The 24090-nt window shown below is 34.6% G+C and overlaps 1 protein-coding gene across 2 annotated transcripts; it reads left to right on the top strand.

The window, feature by feature from the left end:
- On the top strand, positions 1-23867 carry LOC129086065 (caspase-1-like). Of its 2 annotated transcripts, none has more exons than XM_054592582.1 (8): positions 1-29; positions 1308-1574; positions 4068-4174; positions 4787-4960; positions 14614-14848; positions 16060-16203; positions 17672-17778; positions 23720-23867. In XM_054592582.1, exons 1-8 carry the CDS (start codon positions 23-25, stop codon positions 23816-23818), a joined length of 1140 nt encoding a protein of 379 aa, XP_054448557.1. In that variant the 5' UTR covers positions 1-22; the 3' UTR covers positions 23819-23867. The 2 variants fall into 2 exon arrangements, with proteins under 2 accessions (XP_054448557.1, XP_054448558.1); XM_054592583.1 differs by lacking the exon at positions 1-29 and adding an exon at positions 888-978.
- The last annotated feature ends 223 nt before the right edge of the window (positions 23868-24090 follow it).

The raw sequence follows: 24090 nt of genomic DNA, 5'->3' as shown, positions 1-24090 counted from the left end.
TAAGAAGAGAGCCACGGAGGCCATGGCTGGTAATATTTTGTTTTGTTTTATCAGGTTGTATTAATACAAATGTCCTGGGGGTCTGCAGAACTGAGCGTCCGTGACCCCACTGTGGGTTCTGGGCTTCCAGCAGGAGAGAATTCAAACACAAGACAGCACAGAGTTTACAGTGAAAGTAAGTTTATTAGTGAAGCAGTGAGACAGAGAATGAGCTACTCTACAGCCAGAGAAACTCCCATTTACTGGAAATTTCTACTTTTACTGAGGTTCATTTAATCAAGGGGTAGAATATTCAATTGGAGGAATATTCAGGACCTTCTTAAGGAAATGGGTGATTTCTCAGAGGAGCTCCATTAGCTATATTGTGCCCTTATATGTTTTCTCTATTTCTGACCAGGGTGGCAGGCTGTGTTGTTTAGCTTGATAACATATTACAGTGAGTGTATGTTGAAGCTAGGGGTTACCCTAAGGTGAAATTAATCCTCATGTTGGATTGAGCTGGTCTGTGTGGGTTTTAAGCCATAAATCCGGCAGGGGGTGGGGGAGAGTTTGGTATTCTTGACAGATACTGTAGCTTTTATTGATTGCAGCTGTTCTGCCACACACCCTAACTCAGTATCTTTAGGAGATATGTTTGGGGGACGAAATTGACTCATTTTTTTTATTGTATTCTATATAGTTTGTGTGAGCAATAGTTAGTTAGAAAAGAAGGAAGAAACCTTCATCCCTGATTAATATTCTTTCAGGTTTTGTGGTAGGATCTATAAGTGAGGTTTTTTTGTTGATTTTTTTTGTTTTTTGTTTTGGTGTTTCAGCCAGAAAAGTAAACACTGGGAAGGTGTGGCCTTATTTTCTGAAAGTTTGTGTGTATGTATTTTTCCTGAATACCTAAATATCCAAACACGATTGAAGTTCAGAATCTGCATGACAAGATCAACATGGGCTATTTTTCCTAAATAAGAGAAATAAAGATGACATGTATGTGACCATTATTGATTCTGTTTTCCATGAACGTAATCATCAAAGCAATAGCACACATGAAACTCCTTGACTTCTGCCTGTAACTCACCAAAGCAAAACAAGGAGAACAGCTTGGAAAGGCACAGCTTTGTTTTGACTTTACTGGGATTGGGCATCCATGGGCTTATAAAGAAAGTAAGTGATCTTAGATAAAGCAAATAATCCACTTTTTGAAATATTCAACCTATAATATGGGAAAATAGAAAAAAAGAATATCTTAGTTATTGAGGTAACAGTAATGTTTCTTAAGTCGTTTATAAGTCTCAGCCTTTCTGTGTTTCCAACAGATAAGATACTAACTGAAAAAAGAAAAATATTTGTTAATTCAGTATCTGAAGACACACTTAATAATTTGCTGGATGATGTCCTAAATGAAAAGGTGCTAAACCAAGAGGAGAGCGAAAAAGTAAAAAAGGGAAATGTTACAACTATAGCCAAGGCCCGTGACTTGATTGACTTTGTGGTTCCCAAAGGGCCTCATGCCAGCCAATTATTCATAGGCTATATCTGCAAGAGAGATTCCATTCTTGCTTCCAAGTTGGGATTTTCTTCAGGTAAGATTCCTCTGTTTTGTTTAAGGTGTGTCTCAATTTGCCCTTGTATTTTAGCACTCAATATCTGCTTTCTTATTCACGTTGCAGATAATAGATAATTCATCAGCTCTTAACCTCATATTTCTTTACCCGTAGGCTTCCATTTATTTTCTACAGATGAAACTGACCCATTTTTTCTGATCTTTACTTTGTCCCTGCAAAATCCTCCCAGGACTCTGCTTCATGTCTAGACTATATCTTACTCTTAGTTTGAAGTATCTTTCTATTACAGAATAGTAATTTAGTCCTACAGAAATAGTTTGGAAAACTTTATTCTAATCTTTCTAAGTCAATAAAAGATAAAAACCTTTATTTTGGCCAATGACAGTTTGCCCATGTAGTTTATAAAGGTGTTTGAGGAAAAATTAAAAGCAGTTTTTGTAGCCCTTGTCTCTACTTACTTGATTTAGACATCTTTTTAAGCCATTTCTCTGACCACATGTCCCATTCTCCACCTAAAATACAATATATAAATTATTTTTCCCAATAATTATAGAACTAACTTGTCATCTCTTCTACAAAAGTAAAGGATCATTGTTTTCCCTATTTTTTTAACATCCAGATATCCTCCAAATATTTCTCATAATCTTCACTGTGCAAAATCCAAATGTTTTTCTTTAGAAAAGATAATAAATAGTAATGGCAATAATGAAGGTAACAAGGTACAAAATAGAATACTCAATAAAATATATTTCTATAACTTGAAAAAATTCACCCTCACATATTACTAGGGCCAAAGCTCACAATGTCTAATTTGGCACTTATACTAGCTCTCTAATCTAGCTTCTATCCCACTTTGCATTGCTCTCCATGTTACATTGGGTTCCTCCTAGTAGAACACACTCATTCTCTTTTCAAAGGCCTTATGTTAAGTTGGTACTAGGGCCCAGACTCAGTCTATAAAACAACTTAGGTCAAAATTGAACCTGAATTTTTTTAATTTATCAGTTCATTAATTTATTCATATTTGACAACAAAAACTTTAAGTAACTACTGCCAATTATTCTTTTTCATCTTGGGCATTTATAACTTTAAAATAAGAATCATATAGATTTGACTCAAGTGAGGAGGAGGACGTGACAATTAGAAGTAAGAAATACTTAACACATTTGCAGATATTGATGAAAACTATAAAGAAAAACAAAAGATGACAATGGGATAGGTTAGAATAGATGATTACTACAATACTATCTGTATTAGCTGGCCTGTTAAGGTTATGCTAATGATATGAATGACAAAAGCCAACTTATATAAGCCTAGGGAAAGGAAACCACGAATAAAGAGGACAATAAGCACAAAGGACTCAAGTAGCAACAGGGATAGGGTGTTTGAGAAACACAGAATTTGTAGCTGTTGTAAGCAAGAATAGAATGAAGCTAAAGTTTAGACAGTGACTTGATCATATAGATTTCAAATGACATGTTAAAGTCACATGGACATTATTTTAAATGTGAAGAGAAGCCATTGCAGTGTTTCATTCAGTGTGGTATAACTTCCCAGAAGGCAAAGTTACTTGTGAGGACAAAGAAATCTCTGGCATTTTAAGTATCTCCTCAGAGAAGGGATTGTAAGTTGTCTGATGACGTCTACAATTATGATTTAAGTTTTATTCTTGAGGAATTTACATTGGTGTTTTTGCAGAATTTTTGTTCTTGAAAATGTTGAACTAATGTAGAAAGTATGATGCATAAGCTTCAGAACTAAAGAAAGAGAAAAAATCCTATGTACCCTTCTAAAAAACTATTCTGGTCACTATTAGGGCAATGGAATGGCGTAGGATAAGAGCAGGTGTGAAAAGATAACTTTCAGACTATTTTAATGAGCCATATGGGAGAATATTGGTGCTAGGAATGTGAAGGGATCAGTGGGAAGCTGAGAACTGATGCACAGGATATATGTTGGTTTTAGAGTTTCAGAATATGCTGATGGAATGGATCAGGGGATGGAATGGGTAGAGCGTGCGGGAAATAGTGGAATCAAGAAAAACCTCTGGGCTTACAGCTTAGATAAATGAATGAATAGTGGTGCCAATAATTAAAAAACAGAAATATGAGAGAAAATCAGTGAGGAGTACCTTATTAGATCTCTTTCCTTTTAGTCTTTACTAGATAGTCACATGCATGCATTTCTGCATCTTGGGTAAAACTCCTAATTAGATAACTTTCCTCACAAAGGAGCTGTCTCTCTTGCTTGACTATAATTCATCTCTGTTAACAAAATGTTGGAAAAAACTATAACCCTTACAAGCTAAGATGTCTTCTTGAAAATTTTCTTCCATCTTCCAAGAAAATGAATGCCTTTCTCTGTAGTTGTTTCTAGGGTGATATAGGGTACAGGACCCAATAAGAGAGCCATTTACCAGATATCACAATTCTAATTACACCATGTGTTTAAAAACTCTTGCAGAAGCTCTATTACAATTCTTATTATAGCATGTGTATAAAACTTTTACAGACGCACCTGTTAGAAGGAGCGAGTCAGCATCCAAAGAATCCATAGACCAACTTGTGCTTTGTCCTCATGAAAAATTCCAGGAACTATGTCAAAAGAAAGCTGGAATGGTAAGACATTCAATGCATGGAATAGGGGTAAAAGGAAGTGGAAATATTCCTTACACAATGCCCCTTAGTGATGCCTTAAGCCATTAAATTATTAAATAATTTTAGATAGGTAATTTCATTCTATTAAGAGAATTAGGTAGGGAATAATGAGTTAATAATGTTCAATGTGTTTTTGAACCTACATGCTCTTTATATGGACATGTGGGTTTAATTTTAATCAACATAGACAAGTAGATAGAGAATATTTTTAATGTTGAAAAAATTTTAAATGGATCTTAAATATTAGATGTTTTGGTTAAATGGAAGAAAAAAGAGAAAGGAAGAGAGAAAATATTCTAGTATACTCCTCAAAACCATTGCATAAAATGTCTGTCTTGATCAACAATTTGGGATTTCACTCTTTTAATCATACACAAGTTAGAGTCCATTGTCCATATCCGAATGCTTTCCTTCAGAAACTCCATCTCCTATCAATTAGCAGAGAGTAGAGAATTAGCTCTGGCAAAAGTGAGTAGACAAACGATAGCTGTCATGTTCTTGAGAGAATAACTGGCTCTGCTGTAGATATGAGGAAAAAATTTGTGATGCATTTAACTTCTCTTTGTTCTGAAGATTTATCCAATAAGAGAGAAGAGGGGCCGTACTCGTCTGTCCCTCATCATCTGTAACACCAAGTTTGACCACCTCCCAAAGCGTAATGGATCCAGTCATGACATAATTGGAATGAAGGAGCTGCTTGAGGACCTGGGCTACAGTGTGCATGTGGAGGAGGATCTCACAGCCAGGGTAAGGCTCTCTTTCCTGTGTAGTACATATAAACCCACATGCCTATATTCCTCTAATGACTAGCGTTGTAATTTGGGGCCATCTGTTTACATTCTCTGAAATTTGCTTTTTAAATTTTAAAATAAAAAAGTTAAAGGTGGTATCTATAATTATCTATACTTCCTTTGAGTGATATATATATATATATATATATGCATATGCACACTCATATATATTTTAGCCACAATGCTGTCATTATTATTGTGGTTACTTTTATTATTTTTATTTATTTTAAAAATATTTTTAAATATTTTTATTTGAAATATCAATTTAATCATATATTACATTGTTTTTTATTTTTTTAAATTTATAAATCATGTTTATTCTATTACAGTTGTTTCAATTTTTACCCCTTTACCCCCTCCGCCATCCCCCCCCCACTCCCCACCCCCACAGTAAATTCCCACTCTGTTGTCCATGTCCATGGGCCATTCATACATGTTCTTTGTCTAGTCCCTTCCTTTTCTTTCCAACATTGTCCTCTTTCCCCATCCCCTCTGATCACTTTCAGTCTGCTCCATGTCTCCGTGCCTGTGGTTTATTTTATTCATTAGTTTATTTTGTTGAATAAAGTCCACTTAATAGGTGTGATCATATGGTATTTGTCTTTCGTCAACTGGCTTATTTCACTTAGCTTAATATTCTCCAGCTCCATTCATGTTGTCGCAAAAGGTAGGAGTCCCGTCTCTCTCTTTCTTTCTTTCTTTCTTAAATGCAGATTGATTTTATTTTTTTAAATGTCAAAGTTAATTATAAAATATTAAAAAAATTAAAACCATTATAAAGTCTCAGCAATTAAACCAACATGACACCAGCACAGAGACAATCAAGTAGGTCAATGAAATATAATAAGCATTCTAGAGACAAATGTATATATCTATCTAACAATATAATATATGATTAAGTTGATATTTCAAATCAATGGGTAAAATAAGGCTTATTCGACAAATAAGGTGCATGGACCACTATTATTTGAAATAAAACAAATATAGAGCCCTATTTCACACATTATACAAAACATATTCAGGTGAATTAAAAATGAATGTGTAGAATCTAAGGAGTTTTAGAAGAAAATAGAACTAATATTTTTCATGACCTGAAGTAAAATATTCAACCCCAAAAGGTATAAAGTAAATATTGACAATATGACTATATTAAACATTTAACTATATAGTAATATACGTATAAAAAAAGGTAAAGGACAAGGAATAGAATAGAAAAGTATTTTCAATTCATCTAAAACATGGTTAATAGGTTTTTTTGTTTTTTGTCTTTGTTTTTTTTTTAAGGAAAAAAGTTTTACAAACCTGTAATCAATATATGGATAAAGAATACCAAAAAGTCATTTAAAGCTTTTTCAAAAATATATATATATAAAGAGGCAAGAAATATACTAAAACAAGGTTAGTTTCAGCAAATAGTAAAGGAACAATTAAAATAACATCATTGTCATGATCAGATCAATATGTATTAAAAATATTGGTAATATCAAGTATTGGTGACTGTGAAACAAACTAGGTATGCATAAAAAGTTTTTCTTCATCTTTAAGCAGTTCCTTTAGCATATTTTGCAGGGCTGGTTTGGTGGAGGTGTATTCTTTTAGCCTTCTTTTGTCTGGGAAACTCCTTATTTCACCCTCCATTTTAATTGAGAGCCCTGCTGGGTAGAGCAGTCTTGGTTGCAGTCCTTTACTTTTCATGACTTGGAATATTTCTTATCATTCCCCTCTGGCTTGCAGTGATTCTGTTGAGAGGTCAGCTGCTAGCCATATTGGGGCTCCCTTATATGTTACTACCTCTTTCTCCCTTGCTGCCTTTAGGATTCTCTGTTTGTCTTTGATATTTGCCATTTTAATGATGATGTGTCTTGGAGTGGGCCTCTCTTGGTCCCTCTTGAGTGGGACCCTCTATGCTTCCTGGACTTGTTTGACTTTTTCTCTCCTCCAATTAGGAAAGTTTCCCATCATCACCTTTTCAAACAGGTTCTCTATCTGTACCCCATCCTCTTTTCCTTCTGGTATCTCTATTATATGGATATTATTACGTTTCAGGTTCTCCTGCATTTCCCTCAATGCCTCTTCATTCTTTCTGAGTCATTTTTTCCATTCTTGCTCTTTCTGGGATCTTTTTTCTCCCTTGTTCTCCAGCTCACTGATTCGATCCTCTGCTTCATCTAGCCTGCTTTGGCTTCTTTCTACTGTGTTCTTCAATTCAGATATTGTATTCATCATTTCCTCTTGTCTCTTATTGATAGTTTCTACGTCCTTTTTCATGCTGATATAGTTTGCAGTAAGTTCCTCTTAGTTTCTCTGCAGCTTTTTATAATTCTCTCTGAGGTCACTGAGCTCACTGAGCTTCCTTAGAACCATTGTTTGGAACTCAGTATCTGATAGTTTACTTGTCTCTATTTCATTTAGTTCTCTTTCTGAAGATTCCTCTTTTCCCTTCCAGTAGGGGGTATTTCTTTGTCTTCCCATTATTTGTGAGGCTCTCTCTTTCACTTCTGATTCTTAAGCTGATCTGTTTTGATTTCCTGACTTTGTGGTGTGAACTTCTATGGCTGGAGACTGATGTTTTTACTTTCTGGATCTGCCCCTTATGATGTCAGGTGTTGACCCTGTCTGACCTTAGGCAGTCTTTTTGAGACTTCCAGTAATCTACTCTTCATGGCTGTCTCCTTCAGTTGTTAATTTATTCACTCTGCACTCTGCAGGCCGCCTTAGACAGTTTGGGGTGGGGTGGAGTCCCTGCTGGGGGTGGGGTTATTAGGTCCTCTCACGCTGCTGCCTTATGGGGGAGGAGTCCGCACTGGGATCCCACCAGCTATTCTTTCTGTTTTCTCCCCAAAGCCTCCATCTCCAGTCTCTCCTCAAGTGTCACCAGACCTTTCTGCGTCCCCTTTAGCCAGGGATCTACTGTCTGTGGCTGCCACTCTGCACTCAGCAGACAGCTTAGACAGCACGTGGCAGGGTGGAATCCCACCTTGGGGCAGGGCTTTTGGGTCCTTTGATGCAGTTATCACTCAGGGGAGTGGTGTCTGCCTGAGCAAGATGGCTGCTGCCACATGGGGAATGAGTCAGCACCGAGATCACGCAGGCTACTCTCAATTTTCTCTCCAAAGCCTCCTTCCCCAGTCTCTCCTCAGGTGTCTTTAGACCACTCTTCCCCCACCTTTGCCAGAGACCAGGGTATGTGGTTGCAAATAAAAATTTATGTGTTGGCCCTTTAAACAGTTCTTTGCATCTCCAGCCACCTGTCTCTGATAGACAGCAACCCTGACGCTTTTTGCAGCTAGTTGTTTTCTCTGTACTTTTTGGGCTTTGGTGCTGTAGGCTAGAGATCCCCACTTTTGGTTTAGACCCCGCTCTTGTCAGGGAGATCCAAATTGCTGTTTCAATATCCTTTTGGTGCTGCTTGCCCGTGGGTGCCCTGCCCACCTTCTCAGGTCAACACCACACTCCTTACCAGTTAGATTGCATTAAAGCTGATTCTTCAGTCTCTGAGGTTACAAGGTTCCTCTCTCGCTATTGTTCAGGTGTTTGTTACAGGTGATTTCTCCCCAATTTAGTTGTAATTCCAGGTTGATGTTGGGAGGAGGTCAATGCGACTTCCAGTTACTCCTGCACCATCTTGATTCTCCCCTACTTTTATTATTTTAAAACCAAAAACTGCTCACTTTTCTTTATGTAGGATTTACACACACACACACACGCACACACCCACACACACACACACAGTATTCCAGAATGTGGTGACATTGTAACAGCTGGAGGAGGGGATCAATCACCCAGAAGGCACTGTAGTCATAGAGGACACAGCTACTGATAGAACAGTGACAACACTGGGGTACATGGGTATGTGGAGGGGTAGAATGTCCTAACTCCTCTCTTCTATTGTTTTCCAATTTCCTCAAATCTCTGGCTAGTGCCTCTCATTGGCCAAACACCATTTTAAATTTGTTGACAAGAAAACTCAACTGGCCTATGATCCAGAGAGTCACAAAATAAAGAAGGTAAGAGCAAGAAATAGATTCAGGGATTGGAATTTAAAAATAACCAATAGAGCAGAGTGATGTCAGAGAAGGTAAAGGAGTAGGAAGTGCCAGAATTCCATCACTCTCTCCACCTACAGAACAAACAAACTGACAGAAACAATATGAAGTAACTACTTTGGAATTCTGGAGTTTATTTGAACTCCTACATCTTCCAGGAAAAAATCTTGGCTAATAAGTTAACACTAACTTCAGATTTATCTGTGAGTACAGTGGTGACTCCCCAGTGCTCACTCCCCAGATCTGTGGCAGGCAGCTAGAGGGATTACAACCTACATTTATGGTGCCACCTGATGGATCCAGCATCGGCAATAAGGACATTCTCTGAATATCTGGGTCTGTGTTCTGATTGTATTGCTGACTTAGACTACTGTGTGGTGGGCACAGAAGCTGGATGCCATTGTTTCAATCCCCACAGACCAAAGTGGTTTCTAGATTTAAAGGAGCTATAGCTGCTTGATCAGTTGTTTGTTTTTGATATTCAGAACTAACTGTGAATATAGGAGGACTTAGAAAGCTATCATCTATGCTCAGATATTTAAAAAGTACCTGAGAAAACCAAGTTTTTACCTCATTCTCATCTCTGGCACACAAGATACACTAAAATAATAATAAATAATAATAATAAAAATAAAACAGCAGCAACTAAAACAATACAACTGTAAATCCTGGGGTAAGGGGAGAAACTGACTTCTACAGTTACTCTAAAATTAAAATATCCAGTTTTCAACAAACAATCACAATACACATGAGGAAGCAGAAAAGCATAAGGCCTTCAAAGGAACAAAAGAAAAAGAAAAATATTATCTACCAGGAAGCCCAGATGGCAGACTTATTAATTAAGATTTTAAATAACTATCTTAAAGATGCTCAAAAGGCTAAAGGAAGACAGGAATACAATATATGAACAAAGTAAGAATATCAATAAAGAGATGAAAATTATGAAAAGAAACCAAAAAGAAATTCTGGAGTTGAAAAGTATAACTAAGTGGAATAGAAAAACAAGTATGAAAAATCAGTGAAACTAAAACTTGGTTCTTCAAAAAAAATCAACAAAACTGACAAACCTTTAGCTAAACTGACAAAGATGAAAAGAAAAAGTATTCAAATAAATAAAATCAGAAGTGAAAGAGGGGACATTACTTCTATACTTATAGAAATATAAAAGATTATAAAAGAGTACCCTACTATAAATAATTGTTAACACAAACAAGTGGATAACTTAGATGGAGTAGACACATTCTTAGAAACACAATGTAAGAAGACTAAATCATGAAGATATAGAAATTCAAAAATAAACTATAGCAGAAGAAAATTAAATTACTAATAAAAAATATCATTACTATAAAAGCTCTGGACCAGATGCCTTCATTGATGAATTTCAGCAAACATTTAAAGAAGAATTAACACCAACCCTTCTAAAATCTTTGAAAAATAATGGAGAGAATAGAACAGTTCCTAACATTCTACAAGGCCAGAATTACTCTGATACTAAAACTCAGTAAAGAAAGCACAAGAAAAAACTGCACAGTAATATCCCTGATGAATGTGGATGTAAAATTCTCAACAAAGTAATACTGAATGGAATATTAAAAGGGTATTTACCAAGTAAGAGTTTTTCCAATAACATGTGTCTCAACATAAGAAAATCAATCCATGTGATACATCATATTAATAAATGAAGGGGGGGAAACATAAACTCAAATGGTACATGAATTATATATGACAAAATCCAACATCTGTTCATGATAAAAACTTTCAGAAAACTAGGAATAAAGAAACTATTTCTCAGCATGACAAAAGGTATTTATGAAAAACTTCATGGTGAAAGGCTGAAAAATTTCCCACTGAGATCAGAAAAAATACAAGGGTAACAGCTTTCATTGCTGCTATTTAACATCATAGTAGAAGTTCTAGACTGAGCTATCAAACAAAAAAATAAATAAATAAACATACAAACATCCAAATTGTAATTGAAGAGGTAAAATTATCTCCATTCACAGATGACGTATTCTACATATAAGAAATTCCAAAGAATTCAGAAAAAATCTACTAGACTAATAAGGAAATTCAGCAAATTTTCAAGGTAGAAGATCAACACACACAAAAGTTAGTTGTTTCTATACACCAACAATCAATATTTGAAAAGAAAATTAGAAAAGCAATTTTATTTACAATAACACTTACAATATATACTTAGAAATAAATCTAACAAAGGAGTTGAAACATTTATAAAGTGAAAACTATAAAACATTTTATGAAAGAAATTAAGGAAGATCTAAATAAGTAAAAATATAACCAATTTTCATAACAATATTGTTAAGATGTTGATACTACCCAAAGTGATACAAAGATGCAATGTAATCTTTATCAAAATTCCAACAGCCTTTTTTTTTAGAAATAGAAAAGACAACCCTCAAATCATATGGCATTAAAAGAAACCCAAATAGCCCAAGCTGTTTTGAAAAAGAATAAAGTTGGAGGATTGATACTTTTTAACTTTGAAGTGTACTACAAAGCTATATGAACTAATACAATATGGTACTGGCATAAGGATTGACTTATAGATCAATGGAATATAATAGAGCATCCAGAAATAATGCCTCATTTCTATGGTCAATTGATTTTCAACAAGGGTGCCAAGACTATTGAAAAGGGGGAAAAAGTCAAAAAATGGTGTTGGGAAAATGGGGTAGACACATGCAAAAGGATAAAGTTGGACCCTTACTTTACATCATATGTAAAATTAACTCAAAGTGACTCAAAGAGCTAAAATGGTAAAACTCTTAGTATAAAAAAACCTTGGAAAAAATCTTCATAACATTAAATTTGGAAACAACTTCATGGAATGTTACCAGAAAACCAGACAATAAAAGAAAAATATAGATGAAGTGGACTTCTCATAATTAAGAACTTTTTTGCCTTAATGAATACAATCAATAAAGTAAAAAGATAACATTTAATGAAACAAAATGGTGACATGTCTTATATCTGATAAGGAACTAATGTTCAGAGTAAACACTTCTAAAACTCAACAATACTTGCATTGTTTGCCTGTTGAATATGATGCTGGCAGTGGATTTGTCACATATGGTCTTTATTATGTGTAAATATGTTCCCTCTATTCTCTCTTTTGCTAATAGTTTTTACCATAAATGGGTGCTGGATTCTATCAAAGGCTTTTTCTGCATCTATTGATATGGTCGTGTGGTTTTTATCCTTTATTTTGTTTATATGGTGAGTCGCATTTATTGATTAGCAAATGTACCAAACTTGTATTCCCATAATAAATCTTACGTGATCGTGGTGTATGATCTTTTTGATGCATTGCTGTATTTGGCTTCCTAAAATTTTGTTGAGGATTTTAGCATCTATGTTTATCTGGGATATTGGCTTATAATACTCAGAGAAATGCAAATTAAACCCACAGTGTAATATCACATCACACCTGTCAGGATGGCTGTCATCAATACATCAACAAACAAGTACCGGTGAGGAAGTGGAGAAAGGGGAACCCTTTTGCACCATTGGTGGGAATGCAGACTGGTCCAGCCAATGTGGAAAGCAGCATGGAGAGACCTCAAAAAATTAAAAATGGATCTGCCTTTTGACCCAGCAATCCCATTTCTGGGAATATATCCGAAGGAACCCAAGACACTAATTTGAAAGAACAGAAGCACCCCTATGTTCATTGCAGCATCGTTTATAATCGCCAAGATATGGAAGCAGCCCAAGTGTCCATCAGTAGATGAGTGGATAAAACAACTATGAGACATTTTCACAGTGGAATACTACCTGGCCATAAAAAAGAAGAAAATTTTACCTTTTGTGACAGTGTGGATGGACCTGGAGAACGTTATACTAAATGGAACAAGACAATCAGAAAAAGACAAATACCAAATGATTTCATCCATATGTGGAATCTAATAAACTGAACTAACAAGCAAATTAAATACAGAGTCATAGATAAAAGGCAGGAGGAGAGCTAAGGCGGGTGGTGGTTCAGGGAAGGGGGAACTGAGCAAAAAGGAAAAAGGGTTCAGACATAAACAATAGTGGAGTGATTGCTTGGGGGATGGGAGTTTAAGGGGACTAAATGGTAATGGAAAATACAACAAAAAAATTAAAAAACTCAGCAACAAAAGCACAAACGACCCAATTCAAAATTAGGCAAAAGATTTGAATAGTCACTTCTCTAAAGGTAGTATACAAATGTCCATCTGTTAGGGAAGTTTGAGTCAAAAGAACAATGAGATACCACTGCACACCCACTAGGTAGGCTATCAGAAACACACACACATGCATACATAATTATAGGTATTGAGAAGGATCTGGTGAAATCAGTAATCTGTGCATTACTGGTGGAAATGTACAGTAGTGCAGCCAGTGTGGAAAACAGATTGGCACTTTTTCAAAATGTTATACTATTATATAACCCATCAATATACACTCTTAGGTATATATCCAAAAGAACTGAAAGCAGGGATTTGAACAGATATTTGAATATAATTGTTCACAGCAGCATTAACCACAATAGCTAAAATGCGGAAACTGGATTGTTTAGTAGGAAAATTGATCTTGGTATTGGATTATGCACCTACATAAGTAATTTATCCTTATGATTATAATCGTAATTTAGATATAGTCCAATTTTTTTAAGAAAAATCTGAACACAGGAAATAATGCATTCGGTCAAAATCAAAGCATTGCTGCTGGTATATATTAATATTGTGGATAATGACGAATACATTGCCACTGGAAAATCCAAAATGAAACAACAACAACAAAAAAACACACAATAGCTAAAATGTGAAAACTGGAGAATGGACACTTGGATTACAGTCCATCAACAAATGAATGAATAAACAAAATACAGTATATACTTATTATGGAATATTATTCTGTTGTAAAAATGAATAAAATTTTGATATATGAATGGGCCTTAAAAACATTATGTTTATTGAAATAAGTCAGACACAGAAGAGCAACAAACACTATATGATTCCACTTTTCTGTACCTAAAATATGCAAATTCATAGAAAAAGCAGAATAAATGTTACCCAAGATTAAGAGATGAGATAAAGTGAGTTGTTACAGAGATGTTGGAGGTGATGAAAAATTTTCTATATAGATAATTGTGATATTGATAGAACACTATGAATGTTTTAATGCCACTCTATACCTATGAATGTTTAAAATGATAATTACTATATTATATATACTGTGACATATTTGCTAGAGTTATTCTAGTAACTATGACACTAACAGCAACGACAGCAAAATAGCAATAATAATGGCCACTCTGAGATCTATATATTGGTAACTATAAAGTGCTAGGCAATTGTCATTTATTTTTTCTATTCCTCAAAGCATCAGTGGTAGAAAGTGGTATTATGTACTTAAGTTTAAAGGTTTACCATGGACAAAGCCAAAGTAGGGAAGGATTGAGGGAGGGAGGTCAGGGAGGGGGGCAGAGGAAAGTGGTGGAGGGAAGGTAGAGACAAATGTATTTGAACAAAAAATAAAAATTTAAAAAAAAGTTTAAAAGTTTACTATCTTTCAGGAGATGGAGTCAGCGCTGGAGGCATTTGCTGCGCGCCCAGAGCACAAGGATTCAGACAGCACATTCTTGGTGTTCATGTCTCACGGCATCCTGGACAGAATCTGTGGGACTCTGCATAATCATGAAAAACCAGATGTGCTACATTATGACACCATATTCCAGATTTTCAATAATCGAAACTGCTGCCACCTTAAGGATAAGCCCAAGGTCATCATCATTCAGGCCTGCAGAGGTGGTGAGTACTGATGGTGTCTACAGATCAGGGAATCATGTATCATGCAAGGTTTTTACTGGGTGTTTTATGTCTAGTGAAAATAACCTTGTGCTTCACTTCTGTATGATTATACTGCATATATTTCTTTGGAGAGACTACCTAGTGATGACAATAGAGAAACTGATAAATAAATATAAATGTCATCCACTGTCAGTGATCCGTAGCAAATGATAATGATATTAATGTTAACTCTAAATTATTTATATGTGGAAATTTTAAAATTGTGGCATAAAATGACATTAATTTCAACATTTGTTAATCAAAATTTTAGGATCTCTGACCTGAGAAGTATTTTACAAGATAGTGAGGGATTAAAATATAATACAATGCTAAGTAAGTAAAAGAATCTAGACCCCAAATTTTACATATTATATAATTCCATTTATATAGCATAAGAAAATGGCAAAGAATAGGGAGAAAATCAGGTCAATAGATGTCTGGGGTGAAGGATGGAAGAGCTATTATTGATTGCCATGGTAATTTCATGACTATATAGTTATCAAAAGCAGTCAAACTGCACACTTAAAAAGTGAATTTTACTGTATGTAAATTATACTTCAATGAACAAAAACAGATAATTATGGCATTGCTTTCTCCCATAGATATTTTACCTCACATTTTAATGTAATTATATCACTTGCGGAATGGCTTAGGAGGGAAAAACAATGGGGAAGGAAAAAATTGTTTTAGAATCTTGTGTCTGTTGTTGAATTGAGCAGATATTTCCTTCCTTGACTTTGCGATGTTATTTTATTATCATTAAACCAAAAACTGATTCCTTTACTTAGAAACCGTCAATAGTAGTTTATATTATTCTCCCTGATCAATAGGCATGTTCCAGGTCTAGATGATAGTTGCTATTCATTGACACCCTGTTAGATGTGAGGAGGTGGGTGTGGGTAGGATGGGGGAGAGTAATAGGGGGGGAATGGGGACAACTACAATTGCACAACAATAAAAAAAGGAAAAAAATACAATACATGGATTATCATTTAAGCTAAAAAATAGAGCAAAAAGATTATGTGAGTAGAGATAACATTGTGTTAGGCCTATGCTGTGTATGCACAATTAATTGGAACTCCTTCATTAAGAGCATCCTATTTATTAAGTTGTCAAAAGATTGCTAAAATGGGTTTAGCTGTGAAAAACATAACAGGATGATGTCCCCTCAGCAAACAGTGGAGAGGTGTGGGTCAGCGACTCGCCAGCGGCCCCAGCAGACAGCTCTGCACAGTCTCCAGAGGACCTGAAGGATGATGGCGTCCACAAGACCCACGTGGAGAAGGATTTCGTTGCTTTCTGCTCCTCGACCCCACGTATGTGTCTTTCATTTGTAGGCAAGGTTTTGTGGGAATAAGGCCTGTCTGCATTTGTAATTTGGCTCAGTATTCCAGGGAAGAACATATGCTAAAGGTTTTGGGAAGGCATTTATATAGGAAGGAAAAGCCCATCCAACTTTCTGAAGCCTTCTTTACAGCTTTCTCTGGTCATCCAGTCTCTCTCAGGTTCTACCTCCATCCAGATGCCAGTCTTGCATATCCTCTAAGTGACCAGTAAGGCACACAGCAGTACTGGTTTAATGAGTCTTATTACACAAAATAACATTGTTTCCATGGCTGAGAAAAATTTTAAAAGAAAAAGTGGATCTATGTTCCTCTGAAGAAAGCATATTTTCTGGTTTGGAAAATAAGAAATCTAGTTATAAAATACTGTTAAAAGATAATCAAGTAATTAGTAACATCTGGTAAAGTGACATTACAACCTGGTGGTAGTAAAGAGTTTTAGAGAATCAATTCCAAAATGAGCATATTTAAGTTTATGTAATTTGAAAAAGAAGATAGTATAGTAGTGAGAATTTCTAAGCCTGGACTAAAGCAGATAGAGCTTCTGAGATGCTGAATGTGTGTATGTGGACAAAATCAGGTTTACAGTTTAAGTACATGAACAGAGTTTATTCTTGTATTATTCTTTATTACTTCTTATATTAATTATGTGTATTATAGCTATAAATCTGTGTGTGTGTGTGTGTGTGTGTGGTCTCTAACATATCTCTATCAGCTAAATACTATTATATCATTCACCCAGATAAGGAAACTAAAGCACACAAAAAAATTGTATAAATTGCCTGAATAAACAATGGCAGTATGTAAACATGAATATAAGTCAGTTTGACTATGAAGTTTAATCTGTTTTAAATAACCCAACAAAAACAACAAAGAAGATATATTACTTAAACATTTGGACCACTTCAAAGTCAGAAACATGTAGGCTTTTATGTCCAAGAATGGGCTAGGAATTGAACCAACCAGTCTTAACTAAGAGAGAGCGCCCTCAGGGTTATCTGCTGGCTGCCTTGCTATCTGAAAAGAGCATTAATGGTGCAGCTTTGAAGCATCTTCTGTGCTAGACAGACATGGATTCAATAGCTGCTCCATCAATTTGTATCTGTTAGGCCTGAAAAAAAATTTAAGGTTAAGTGAGAGAGTATTTGCTAGAAAATATGATCTATAGAATCAGTTTAAACACATCAGTTTTAGATTTTGAACCATAGGACTATGATTCTAGAATTCTATTCTCTCATCTGAGATACTGTTAACCCATATATATTGTCTTTTATGGTTCAATCTAAGTCCACCATGTTCCTTTGTATATGAAGCCAGGCACAGAATTCTAAGTCTTTATTTTTTCTACATGTTTAAGTCTGTCTAGAGATATTTGAAATCTATTACCTTTTTGTAAGGATGAAAGCTGTAACTCAAAAGTTATCATTTCCTTTATGCACAGATAATGTTTCCTGGAGAAGAGAAAGTGGTTCTCTCTTCATCACACAACTCATAAACTGTGTTAAAAAATATTCTTGGTATTGTCACCTGACAGAAATATTTGTGATGGTAAGTAGCATATTATCTAGTAAATTATTTATTTATTCATAGAAATAAAAAATGTATATGATACTCCACCTGGACATTTTACATAAATTATAGAATATTATTTACACTGTAGCACACCTTCCTTTTCCATTTTTTCCAAAATACTAAGCTCTAGTAGGCGAAAAAACTAATATATGCTCAAATATTTCTGTACTCAAAAAGTTTCTGTACTCAAATATTAAAAATCTGGGAGATAAAGAAGTGATAAAAAGGATTATTGAATACAGAATACTATAGAACAAATATGGCCTATGAGGATAACATGCAGTATGGAATAATATTTACTTAAATATTTAAATTATAGAAAATTTTGGTATAAAATATGTATTTGTTAAATATTTGTTGGTTTTCTTTTTTTAATCCTCACCCACAGACATTTTTTTCCATTGATTTTAGGGACAGAGGAAAGGAGTGATAGAAAGAGAGAGAGAGAGAGAAACATTGATGTGAGAGACATCAATTGGTTGCTTCCTGTAGGCACCCCAACCAGGGGGATGGAATCTGCAACCTAAATATGTGCTCTGACCAGAGATGGAACAAAATATCTTCCAGTTGTCAGGATGACACTCCAACCAACTGAGCCACACTGGCCAGACCTATCGTTTTCTTATAAATGAGAAGTAGGGCTGCCTGGTACAGGTAAAACCATTAAAACAAAAAAGCAGACACAGTCCTGCTTTCATAGCTAATATTCTGAAGGGAGATATAAGTAGTAAAAACCACATTATTCAAAATATTTCATCTCCAATTTCTAGGGAAAAGAATAACAGGATTCCCTGAGACAGAATAGGGGAAATGTTCTGTTACATATTGTCATCATCTATAAAGTTGAAACTTGATATAATAGGGCAATTTGTGTGTGTTTTGGACTGGCATTAAAAGTATTAATGGGTGATTGGAAGAGAGAGGTCATGGAATTGGAAATTAGTAAAAAACAAACAAACAAAAAAAAGAAGTAAGGCCATAGGGGCATTATTTGGGTTGGGTGCTTCCACATCTTGGTTGTTTTAAACAATTCTAGGTGCCCATTGATAGAAGAATGGACAAAGAGAATGTGGCACATATATACAATGGACTAGTAGCCATAAATAATAATGAAGCCTTGACATTTGTAACAACATAAATGATCCTCCAAGTTATTATGCTAAGTAAAATAAGTCAGAGAGAGAAAAACACATATATGTGATTTTACTTACACATGGAATCTAAAATAAAGCAAAATAAACCAAACAAAACAGAAGCAAACTCATACAACAAATTGATTCCTGCCAGATGGGAAGGGAGTGGGGGAATGGGCAGAAAAGGTGAAGGGGATTAAGAAGCATAAACCACCAGTTAACAAAGTTAGGCATAAAGATGTTAGTACAGCATAGAGAATATAGTTAACAATATTGTAAAAATTATATATGGTGCCAGAAGTATAGTAGATTTGTGGTGATCACTTCATCAGGTATACAAATGTCTAATCAGTATTTGTACACCTGAAACTAATATAATATTGTATGTCAATTATAATTTAAAGTTAAACTTTAAAAAAGAATTTGGGGAAAGTCAAGGAACATATAGCAAGGACTCATGGACAAAACCAAGGGGGAAGAGCTGAGGGAGGGAAGGTGGGAGGGGGCAAGGGAAAGAGGTGGGGGGAAGGCAGAGACAAATGTATTTAAAAAGTAAATAAATTAATTAAAAAAATAATAAAAAAAAGAATTTGGGATGGGAATCTCAGAAAACTGAAATGATCAGTTCTTGGTGAGGAATGAACAAAAAAATGTCTTCAAGTTTAAGGTATTCAGGGCATAAACTCTGACGCGAAAATTTATGGTTAAAATATAATAGCTAGAGACCTTTGCTTTTAGCAAAGATGACCTAACAGAGACTAGATTTCGATTCCTGTCTAAAACAAACAAACAAAGCACCGAAACAAAATATATGCAGCAACAGTTTTTAATACACTAGAAATCAGGCAAAGAGGAAAACTGATTTCTGAGAAATGGTAAACAAACAGCAGTGAGACTTAAAATTATGTCTGCTTACTATTTTGATAGAGTTTCCAGGCTATTGCACAGGGAGGCAGAGGAAGACAGAACCTGGTGGACTCACACAGTTGAAGAGACAGAGCTGATAGTCCAGGGAGAACAAGGTGGTTAGAGTTCACAGGACAAAATACCAAAGAAGAGAGACCTATGCATGGAGAGAACTCTGGAGATTCTTCAGAGGGTCCCCAAGAATTATTTAGAAGAGTATGTTTGGTATATCTGTGTGTGTCAGGAAACTACTGAGTTAGGGGAAAAATAAACCTACCCTAATGGATTAGAGGGGAAAATATTACGGTGCTCATACAAAGCCTGAGATAGCACCTACTGCCACCAGCCATATTGGAAAAATATTATGCTTAGCATGCAGTCACCTCAAGAAGGTCTTATCTAAGTTGTCAGGAATAAAGAAGTCTGAAATAAATAATTCTCTGATCCTTCCCAATACATCTAAAACCAATACTCAAGACGACTGAACTGTTCCCAAGTAACACACTGAATCCAAGAACAAAGCCCGAGAATACATACAAAAATATTAGCACTTGAAAATATAATATTCAAAACATATGACATGAAATAAAAATTACCAGGTATGCAAAGAAACAAGGAAAATAAAACTCACTGTCAGCAGAGAATCAAAACTGAATCATAACTGGCAGTTATAAAGATGAACAAAAAAAAGACAATAGGTAGTATTCCATATGTCCCACGGGTTAAGTAGGAACATGGAATATAATAAAAGATCTAAATTGTACTTTGAGAAAGCAAAACTAGAATGTGTAAGCTAAAAATACTCTGAATAGTATTAATAGCAGATAAGATATTGTAAAAAAAAATAAAAACAAATAACAGACTTGAAATGATACAAGGTGAAGCACAGCAAACAACAAAGATACAATAAAAATAAACAAAGCATCAATAAACTGTGAGATCAATTGCAAAGGCCTAAAATACATTTACATTGTATCTTAAATGGGAAGGAACAAAATAACATTTGAAGTAAAAATAGCCAAATTTTCTCCAACTTTAATGAAGTCTATAAACCTATAGATTTAAGAAGGATAATGAATGCCATGTTAAAAATGTAGAAGAAATACAACAGGTCTATATTAGTCTAAATTTTCTATACCACTGGTAAATATATTCTTAAAAGTAAAGAGAGTAGAAGAGACAAGCTACATACAGAGAAACAAAGTAAATAATGCAGCAGATTATCAGAAATACTTTGTGCTAGAAAATGGTAGTGAAAGAGAAAAGAAGATCATCCTAAAATTCTAAGTTCATAAAAATATAAAATTATTTTTATAAACAAAGGCAAAGCAAAGACTTTTCAGCCACACTGGAGCTGAAATATTCCAACACCAACAGATGGACACTACAAGAAATGTCGATGGAAGTCAGTCAGCAGAAAAAAAGTGACACCATATGGAAAAATAGAGTTATAAAAAGAAATAAAAACACTGAAAATAGTATGTACATGAACAAATATACATATGTTTCCCTTTAAAAAATTCTTTAAAAGAAAATTTAATGGTTTAAAGAAAAAGAATAACACTTGTTAGATTATGACAAGTTAAATTTATATATTATAAACCTTAAGTAAGAAAATTAAAGATGATAGCTAATAATCTAAAAAAGGACATAAAACAAAAATCGTAAGATACTCAACCAAAGAGACAGTAGAAAAGAGAAAAAAGAAAAAGCATAACAGATAATACATATTTTTAAAGGTAGCAAAATTTAAACCTAAACTTATTAATAATTATATTAAATGTAAATGGTCTAAACATACCAATTAAATGTTAGACATAATGAGACTGCATAAAAAAAAGAGCAAGACAAATATATGCTCCCTACATCAAACATACTTTATAAATAATGAAACAAAGAGGCTAGAAGTACACTGATGGGAAGGATACTATGTTAACACTGATCAACAAAAAACTGGAATAGATTATTAGACTCAAATATAAAGTAATCTTCATATCAGAGAATATTAGCAGAATAAAAATGGGTATAAGGTTAACGAGATCAATTCATGGAACAAACATAATAATTCTAAATATTTAGGCACTTAAAACAATTTTAATATATGTAAAGCAAAAATGGATGGAACTGTATAGAGATATTTTATTATGCTCCTTTGAATAATTGATGAAAGAAGGGCACAAAAATCTGAAGAAGATAGAGAAGACACAAACTTGACCCAGTTGGTATGTATAGAGCATTCCAATCAACAATAGTAGAATGTGTAATTATTTCAATTGCATGGTGGAATATTTACCATAAATAAACCATACTTTGGACCATAGAACAAGTCTCAGTGACTTTAAAATGTTTCCAGTCATACAGAATATGTTCTCTAAACAATATAAAAACAGATTAGAAGTCAATACTGGGAAGATCTCTAGAAAATCCACAAATATCTTAAATTTTTAGCAGACACTTCACATACACACAAAAGTCAAAAATAACTGTGTGTAAAGATGGTCATAAGTCATGAGAAAAAAAGCAAATTAAAACTAAAATGATTAAAAATAAATACCCTTTTAATGGATAAATTAAAAAGAGTGAACACACTGAGTGCTGGAGTGTTTGTGTGGGAACTGGAACTTGCATGAACTGCTGGTGGGAAGGTAAAATGGCACATTTATTCTGGAAAATATTTCAAAAGGTTCTTAAATAGCTAATCATTCACCTACCATATAATCCAACCATTTCTTGTCTACATATTTACCCAAGAGAAATGAAAGTATATGGTAATATTCAAATACTTGAATGTGAGTATTTGTAAGAGCTATGTTTGTAATAGCTCAAAACTGGAAATAAATTAAATGTCCATCAACAGTTGAAAGGACAAATAATTAATGGTATATTGTGTTCATACAGTGGTATACTACTCAGCAATAAAAAAGAACAAACTATTAATGCATATCTCTTCCTGGGAGAATTAAAGAGTAATTATGCTGAGTAAAAGAGTAAAATAAAAAACTCTACCTACTGTATGATATTATTTATATGAAATCCTAAATAATACGAACTAATCTATATTGACAAATGTAGGTTATATAGCATTCATTACTTACTTGAAAATGGGAGCAGGGACATTTAAAGAGTAAGGTATTATAAAAGGCCATGGAAAAACTTCTGAAGATGATAGACATGTTTATTATATTAATTGTGGTGATGACTTACCAGTATACATATATGTCAAAAGTTGTCCAACTGTTCACTTTGAATACGTGCAATTTATTTTATGTCATATAATACTCTTCTTTTTTTTCAAATCTGGGGACCAGAAAGAGAACTAATTGGATAACTGAGGATGATGGTGGGGGTAATGGACTTGCAGATTGCCTCCTTCTTGCCGTATCCTCCCACATGACCTTCTCTGTGTGCACCCACATTCCTTGTGTCTCCTTATGTCCAAATTTCTTCTTCTTATAGAAGACATTAGTCATATTGGATATGAAATACTGTAATGGTCTCATTGCAACTTAATCACCACTTGAAAGACCCTGTATTCAAGTACATTCAGATTCTGAAGTATGAGGAGTTGTGGCTTCAACATATGTAATTTGGGGAAACACAAAACGTAGAAGTCAATACTGGGAAGATCTCTGGATCTTGAATTTAGTGAAAGTTTATTGGAAGGTAAATTTTAGGTTCCAACTTAGGGTCTCAGGTTACGGGTATGAATGGGGAGTTGACAGCATGATCAAGCACTCAGTTCCATCTTAGGATTGTTACAGATATTTGACATCTCCGCAAATATATTCATCCCATCCATCCTCATAATGGTGAGTGGTGTAATGGGTTCTGTGCTTCTGCCCAAGGGACTGGACCTAAAACTTTCATTTTATTTTCAGGTTCAGCGATCATTTGAAGAACCAGTTGTTAAAGCCCAGATGCCTACACTTGAAAGACAAACTATGACCAGGTATTTTTACCTCTTTCCAGGCCATTAAAAATAGTATCTAGAGCAAATGAGAAAATTGCCCAAAGCAGTGAACGAAGTGGTGACAGGATATACACAAATAAACCATACAATACTTAGTGTTTGTTGTGTTACTCTTGCCTTCTAATATCTATCAAAAATAAAATATCATCTCTAGGTCATGGTCTGGGAACTGGCATTGTGTTTCTGCCACAAATAATGCAAGAACTAGGCAAAAAACTTCAAACAGGTGTTTTCAGGTATTGGGCAATGAGAAGTTCAGGATTGCTTTTGCTAGAGAAG

The sequence above is a fragment of the Pteronotus mesoamericanus genome, unplaced genomic scaffold (genome assembly GCF_021234165.1).
Source record: "Pteronotus mesoamericanus isolate MK-2021 breed Mesoamerican mustached bat unplaced genomic scaffold, CSHL_Meso_final scaffold_36, whole genome shotgun sequence".
Taxonomy (NCBI): domain Eukaryota; kingdom Metazoa; phylum Chordata; class Mammalia; order Chiroptera; family Mormoopidae; genus Pteronotus; species Pteronotus mesoamericanus.
The sequence above is the reverse complement of the archived record's forward strand: the minus strand, read 5'-3'. Positions and strand labels throughout refer to the sequence as shown.